The sequence below is a fragment of the Haemorhous mexicanus genome, chromosome 13 (genome assembly GCF_027477595.1).
Source record: "Haemorhous mexicanus isolate bHaeMex1 chromosome 13, bHaeMex1.pri, whole genome shotgun sequence".
In the NCBI taxonomy this organism is placed as follows: domain Eukaryota; kingdom Metazoa; phylum Chordata; class Aves; order Passeriformes; family Fringillidae; genus Haemorhous; species Haemorhous mexicanus.
Genome location: NC_082353.1, coordinates 9,628,043 through 9,635,462, shown reverse-complemented (window position 1 = coordinate 9,635,462; position 7,420 = coordinate 9,628,043). Strand labels below are relative to the sequence as shown.

At 41.2% G+C, this 7,420-nt stretch overlaps 1 protein-coding gene across 1 annotated transcript; it reads right to left on the bottom strand.

The window, feature by feature from the left end:
* Positions 1 to 282: 282 nt before the first annotated feature.
* On the bottom strand, positions 283 to 6,846 carry RSL24D1 (ribosomal L24 domain containing 1). The gene is made up of 6 exons (XM_059858310.1): positions 6,690 to 6,846; positions 4,719 to 4,832; positions 3,117 to 3,189; positions 2,344 to 2,407; positions 1,795 to 1,880; positions 283 to 704 (listed from the first exon to the last, which is right to left on the bottom strand). Exons 1-6 carry the CDS (start codon positions 6,768 to 6,770, stop codon positions 631 to 633), a joined length of 492 nt encoding a protein of 163 aa, XP_059714293.1. The 5' UTR covers positions 6,771 to 6,846; the 3' UTR covers positions 283 to 630.
* Positions 6,847 to 7,420: the final 574 nt, after the last annotated feature.

Sequence of the window (7,420 nt, the reverse complement as noted above, 5' to 3'; positions counted from 1 at the left end):
CCAGACTAGGTGATATCACTATTACTATTTTCCAAACCTAAGTCCTGCATCAGCATTAGCTTCGTCAGGTGTCAACTGCAATGAAATCCTGGGGTGGCTGACTTAAAAAGGAGATAAAACAAACACTGTATGCTTCAAATTGAAAAATTTTCCCCAAGACACAAATGAAAATAAGTCTGGACCACACTGGACTGTTGAAAATTAATACATCCTCCCCCACACTGTAATCATTAAAATAGATTTTTATCTGCTTTTACCACTATGGAAGAACAACAGACAAAGTTTAAAAAGCTCAAGGCCAGCATCTTTTATTATTTAATTATTTGCATGAACTTGGAAAAGTTAACCAGAAAAAGTGTACCCTTCCAAAGAGCACATGGTATCTCAAACAATAAAGCCTCATTCTCCATCCTGCTGACAAGGTTTTCTCAAATTGTAGAATTTTAGGTACTGCCCAAAGTAGTATCTATCCTACTGTTTTTCATTTAAAAAAATAATGCAAATTGTAAATGACCACTATTCATTAAAATGTACTTTTCTTCAACTGTAAGCACATTTCTGAATGATGTCAGGTGAGGCAGTAAGGAACTGTTAACTGCTGAAGAGATATAAATAGCAAATAAAAGCTCTTTAAGAGTCTTCTTCCATGGGCACATCCTCTTGTAGCTTCTGCACCATTTTGTCCTCCAGCTGTTTTGGTGTACCTTCAAAAAGAACAAATCAAATTAAACATGTTTCTCTAAACCCAAATAACTCTTTTTCTTTGAACAATATACATGTCTATTCCAGGTGAAACAGCCTAAATATATTGCTTGAAGAGTTGTTTATGAGCAAATCCATCAAGTTCAAAGGTATTTACTGCTAACCTCCATCACCTCTTGAACTTGTTTTAGCAGAAAAGCTGATGCTGTTTTTATGCAAAATCTAAAATGCAGTCAAACAGTGTTTTCATCTGCTATGACAAACTGATACAGCTGCCAATACCTGGCAGAACCTATTAAAGATCAATGGCCTTTTCCCATAGTTTTCAAAATAACATTAAAGCCCTCCTGAATGCTGTGTTGGACAGCAAGAATGCTAACTCTCAATAAGATGACCAAAAAGAAAAACAAGGGAAAAGAAAACTCCAAGACTTAAATTTTATTCTGCTCTCTGCCCAGTCAGAATGGCAGAATACAAAGAAGGCAGCTGGTTTGACCAACAGATGGACCACACAGTGCTGTGCATCAGACTTCTAATTAATCTTATAATGAAGAAACAAAATCACTGGTAATTTTTGTAAAACAAGAGCTACTGGAAATGTTTTTAGCTTGTCTTCATTACTCTACTTCATTAAGTGCATTTTTAAAAGTAAATAATTTATTTTAAATGTGACTTCACAGAAGGAACAGTATTTTCATGTAAGTTCTACACAACTGACAATTTCAAGCAGCAAAGTTGAACTGCTGTATTTTACATCATTCAGTGGTAGAGTCTGTTGAGTTCAACTAACCAGTTGAAAGGGAAGACTTAGATAAATGCATTGGATAATAAACATGCAGTTCATGCAGCACCAGGTGTTGAGTGCAATTTAAAACACTCAAAATAAGGAAGAGAAAGGATGAATGCAGGACTAGATAAATAAAAAAGGATATTTGATTCAGAACTAAGACACCACTTACATTTCCTGGCAAGAACTATTCTCCATATTTAACAGACAAATTAATTGTAAGACAAATATACAGGATTATTGACCTGTGGAATGAGTCACACATCCTAAAACTGTGTAGGCAAACCAGTAAATCAAGTTCTTACCTGCATGGGGAGCACGAAGAAGGTGGATATTCTGTTTGACTTCTTTGATGTCTTCTGCCTTCTGCAACTCTTTGCTCTTCTTTAGTCTGGGAAAGGGGAAAATTAGATTTAATCACCTTCAAAGAGGAGATGTAGGCTTTCATTTTAATGTATGATATCTCTCGCTAAAGGTATGTACAGGCTGTAAATAACTATGACTATGAGGAAATAAAGGTAAAAAGTATTTGAAAACCAATTCAAAAAAATACTGGATACAAAGCCACAAAAAATGCAGCACTGTACCAACTCCTATCAGAATTTTGTTAAAATTTAAGACTCTGTATACAAACAAGTACTACATTACAGCTGTTATCCTTGAGTGTCCAAAAGCTGCATTTCCCTGGACAGCCAACAACACAGGGTAGAGCCCACCCAGTGTATTTTATCCCATCAATTGGATGACTGTGTATACACAAAGCAAATTACTCTTTAAAACTGGATCATCCCATTTCTGGAAAGGTTGTCTAACACACACAGGCAAGGGGTTCCCATCACACAGATAATTCTCACCTGTTCATAATAAATCTGGCTTGGCGTTTTTGCTTTATTTCCTCCACTCTCTTCATTGCATCCACTGAAATAAAGGAGAAGTTGTTTCAAATGTGCTTAAATCCCTGCAGCAGAAAATCCATGCTATTTTTGTAAAGCAGCTTTTAACAGTACTTCCATAATACCTAAATGCCAGAGGAAACTCTTAGACTATGTAGAAGAAACTATTCTGTCTCCCAAGAGCAGGATAAGGGAATGTTCTGTGTAGCAACTCTCATAACTTGTATTTTACAACTTATTTATGCTTCCACTTTGGTGCCTACATATAATGTCTATAGTTAACCATCACTGCAAAAGACCCTACATGAAAAAAGATGCAAGTTACCACCTTCTCCTTTGTGGCATTCATTCACACGAATATAAGCAGTCCTCCTATTTTGACAATTGATTCTATGAAGCAAACTGAAGTGGCATGAGCACACACACAGAAACAACTGCATCATGTAAAAGGCTTACATTGGGAGCCTCTTAAAAACCTGGAAAACCACTAAGGGGTTTTGAAGACAAAATAAAGGACTTCTGGTCCTCATTTTCAAACCAGTTTCTGAAAAAAAACATCAAGTGAAACTCCACACCTGTTTACAACTCAGACCTCCTCCACACACTAAGAATTTGGTCATGATTTCAGTAATTTCAAACACAATCACTACAAGCTGTCAATACTCTAAGAAGTCTTTTGAAAACACATTCATGATAAGGAAAATTTTTTTTTTTTTTCCCCTATAATGACTCACCAGTCTTGTTCCACAACTCTCTCTGGTACTTCACTGGTTCGTTCCTACGTTTTTCAAATTCAAACGAATTATCCTGTGTCAAGAAAAAGTAAATATAGACTTACACAGAAGTTTTTTTAGATCAATATATTCTTACTGTAGCAGTAACCCACTGAACTGAATATTTTATGGGATTCTTTTTCCCCCTTTCAGAAGCTCAGTTCCTACACTTGAACGATCATTAGAGAGAAATATGAGAAGGAAATCGAGTGGAGTGTTTGACCTCAAAGTGTCAGGAGCCATGGTAATTTGTCTGAAGAGAGCTATTTACCACAACATCACCCTGAGCTATTTTCTATTTAGCAAGACAAAAGGAAGAGAGAAAACCAATGTGGAATAGGAAATACAGAGCAGATTAGACAGGTGGAAGGCAAAATTGAAAACCTGTAGATTTGAAAGCATTTATTGCAGGACAAATAAGCTCTACCCAACAGCTTGTAATTTTGAAATGGTTTTTAAAAACTACCCCCAACCACCATTTCATTTTAAGAATACTGAAACAGTCTAATTTGAAATTGTGAAATATTTCAGTCGATACCTCTGGCACTTGGGACAGCTGCCATCCCCCCAACCAAGTCCCCTCATTCCCATGAGCTGAAGATGAAAAAACACTTTCCTGACCTTTTTTGTAAGCACACTTAGCTCTACATCAGTTTTATCTGAGGACTTCTCCCTGCCCAAAGGTTGTTTTTTGTTGTGGTAAAGCTGAGTTACACATTGGCTTTATTCTTAAAATACATTATGTATCTCAAATTTGGAACATATTGTCATCTATTTAGACATGTAAAGAGCAATTTTAAATTCAGTTATTTTCAAAAAGGTAATTCAACATAGCCAGAAACAACTCAAAAGCAAGAAACACAATTACTGAAGATGCTAATTAACCATGGCTTTTCAGAGTCACATTAAAAAATAAAACCACATTCTTTCCCTTGAAAGATCCACAAAAGGCAGGAAATCACTGTATCAAAATGCTTACTAAATTTTTAATATTCTGTTAAAAAAAGGTAATTAAGTCACAATAATTCTTGAATTATTTAAGGACTGTCCCACAAATATGAATGTTTAATACTTTTACCACTGAAGCAACTTTGTTTCGAAATTGCATTTGAGGTCCCATGCTGTTTTTCAAACATTCCTATCTATGCAAAGACTTTTCCTACACATTGTAAGCTTTGAAGAGACTTCACAGGTAAGTATTTTAAGGGTCTACATAGAGACTTCCTCGGGTACCTGGTAACTCAAATTATTTGTGCAGAAACACGACTACCAATTGCACACATACAGAGCGTAGAGGGTTTATTAGTGGAAAAAATGCCTTGGACTTGGGAGCCACCACGTGTTCCCAGAACAGACACCTGATACACTGGCTTCCATCCCAAAGGTGGAAGATCCAGGTTTTAATCAAGCTGAATGAACAGCTCACTCTCAAGAAACTCTCACAGTCTCTTCCACAATCCCTGTTCTCCCCAGCTCATTTCATTAAATGCTTTAAGGCACCCAGCCCCAGCAAGAGCCATTTCAGTGTGCTAATGTAAAGTGGGAACCAGCTCAGCTTCTTACCACTGTCAGTTCTTTGCCAGCTGCTTTACGGAAGGCTTTAGTCCATCTCATCTTTCTGGGATTTCGCTTCTTTTTAAAGTTTCTGTGGCATTTTGATTTGCAGAATCTAAATATCTTAAAGAAGGGGGTGATAAAGAAGAAAAACCTTAGTCAAATCATGTTATTTGTGCCCCACTGCAAGCATGATATCAGACACTGAGGTTACTCTAACCATATTGTTCATTACAAATTATGATGAAAATGCCAGTATTTTTATAGAAAATACAGCTATTAATAAAAACAATTTCAAGCACTAATATTATTTTTTTCATTATAAAGTCAATTTCAATTTCACAGCTGCCAGGGTTAAGCACAAGTACTTACAATTAAGCTGATTATACATAAAATACACCTGAGTTTTGAGAATTATCATCGGCAAAAATAACCATAAAGCCAAACCTGTAGTATGAATAAACAATTTTCTACAGCTGCCAGCACTTCTTAGATACAGTACCATCCTGAGAACAACAAAAAAATCCTCACACTTCTCATACTGAATGCAACACACACACACACAGAAACGTCTATTTTCTGGGATGCAGCCTTAAGCCCCAAAGATTACCCTGCAGGAGTCCTAAGCACATTAGTTAAGTCCTGGACTGAAACTACTGAAACCTGTTAAAGCATATGACAAAACCTTTTAATTGGCCTTTTTTTTTTTTTTTCCTATTTTTCTACACATTCTATGGAATACTAGAGACTCTTCACTTAAAAAAGGTGAGAATTACATGTTATTCATGAGGTTTTAAAAACCCTATTTTTCTACAGCCATATCCTCCTTCCCATCTAAAAGTCAATTTTAAAAAAATTTAATAGAAATTCTAAATTCTAAAATTTAATAGAAATTCTAAAAAAATTTAATAGAAAATATGAAACTTTTAATTACGGCAATCATCTTCGAAAAGCTTCTTTTATTTTTACACTCTTCTATCACGTTTTTTCACCTGACCTCAGGCACACCTGCCACGGTGTTTTGCCTTTTCACAGCTGCTGTGTTCACAAGTGGTGTTTTTAAGAGCACCGCACCCCTCGTGGCCGCGGTGCGCACACAGCCCGTGTCAGCGCGCTGCCAGCCCGGCCCCGGCGCTGGGACTCAGCCCGCGATCCCTCCCGCCGCCCGGGCCCGGGCAGGAAGCGATGTGCGCAAGCTTCGCTGCACGCCGGGCGCTCCGACGCCGGGCAGCACCGGCACGGAGCGCGGCAGAGGCTGGGGAGGCGCTACACAACATCGTGTGTACAGAGCTGTCAGGCCGGGCAGAGCCCGGCGTGCCGCGGCCGTGCCGCTCTGACAGCCTCAGCCGGGGGGGCACAGCGGATCCCGCAGCCGCGGCTGCCCCCGCAGCGCCCGCCCGCGCACTCTGCAACCCGCACTGCCCACAGCCAGCCTGCTGCCACCTGGAGCCAAAGCCTGAAAATTAAAGGGTGAGCATTCTGTGTTGCTCTGCGAAGTGTATTATGTCTTACTAAAAAGTGAAAATAAATCGTTCAGCCACCGCTCCTGCCGACGGCCACAGCACCTGCCAAATTACTACATGGCTCCAGGTCCCAATATCTGAATATCAGCAAGACAGGAATTTCGCAGATTGACAGAATAGTCAGAGTTAGAACGGACCCACGGTCGAGGATTACTGACTCCGGCTCAGGGATCGAACCCACAAGCTCGGTGTTCCCAGCACCGTGTCTAACCAGCTGCGCTCATCTCGGGCTCCCGCCCGCCACACACGCAGGCGGCGCGTGCGCACCCCGGCAGGGCCCGGTGCCGATCGGCAGCAGCGGCCCCGGCCCGGGACAGGGGCTCCGGCTGGGAGTGCCCCGCGTGAGGCGCGGCCGGTGACACCAGCCCCGCCGGGGCCCGCCGGCACAGGCCGGGCCGGCGCAGGGAGCGGCCCGCCGGCACTGCGGGGAGGGCGGTGCCGGTCTGGCGGTCGGTACCTTGCAGTCGTTGCGCACGAACATGACGCCGTGCCCCGGGTAGATGGGCCCCGAGCAGAAGTAGCACTTCTCGATGCGCATGGCGGCGGCGGCGGCGGCGCGGGCGGAAGCGCGGCCCAGCTGACCGGAGGTGGCGGCGCGGGGCGGGCCCGGCTCCCGCAGCGCCGCCGCAGCGCCCCCTGCCGGCCCACACTTCTGTTTCCAAATGAAAAATTGTGTTCCAAGGGGGAGAAATTAACGAATCCATACGGACATAAGGACAGACAGAGTAACCCTAAGAAAAGAAAGGGAGTTAGACATAGATTTTTAAGTCTAAAGCTGATTTACTGTAAAATTCAGGCAACACTTTCTGTGCTGTTTTCATATCTGTAAAATCCAAAATCTAAGCAAAATTTGAAGTCCTGTCTAAAACCAATGGTTCTGCACCTCATATAGGTAGATGCCTATTACTCCTTCTGTTCCCTCTCCTAGAGTTACCTGTTTATTGTGAAAGGACCTAAATACTAGGCCCTGTACCATCAAATTGTTTGGCATTGGAGGTCTTCTCTTTATTCTTCAATTGTAGGATGCTGTCTGAGCTCTGAGTCTGAAATCCTCCTCGCCACATAAGTCTTTACCACCATGATTCCTGCCTCTTCATTCAAAAGAAATTAACTCCCTGAGTATCTGGTGAAAAATCCATGTGTTGAATTGCATGTGCTTCTAAAGCAGTTTTTGCTTTCTAGAACAAC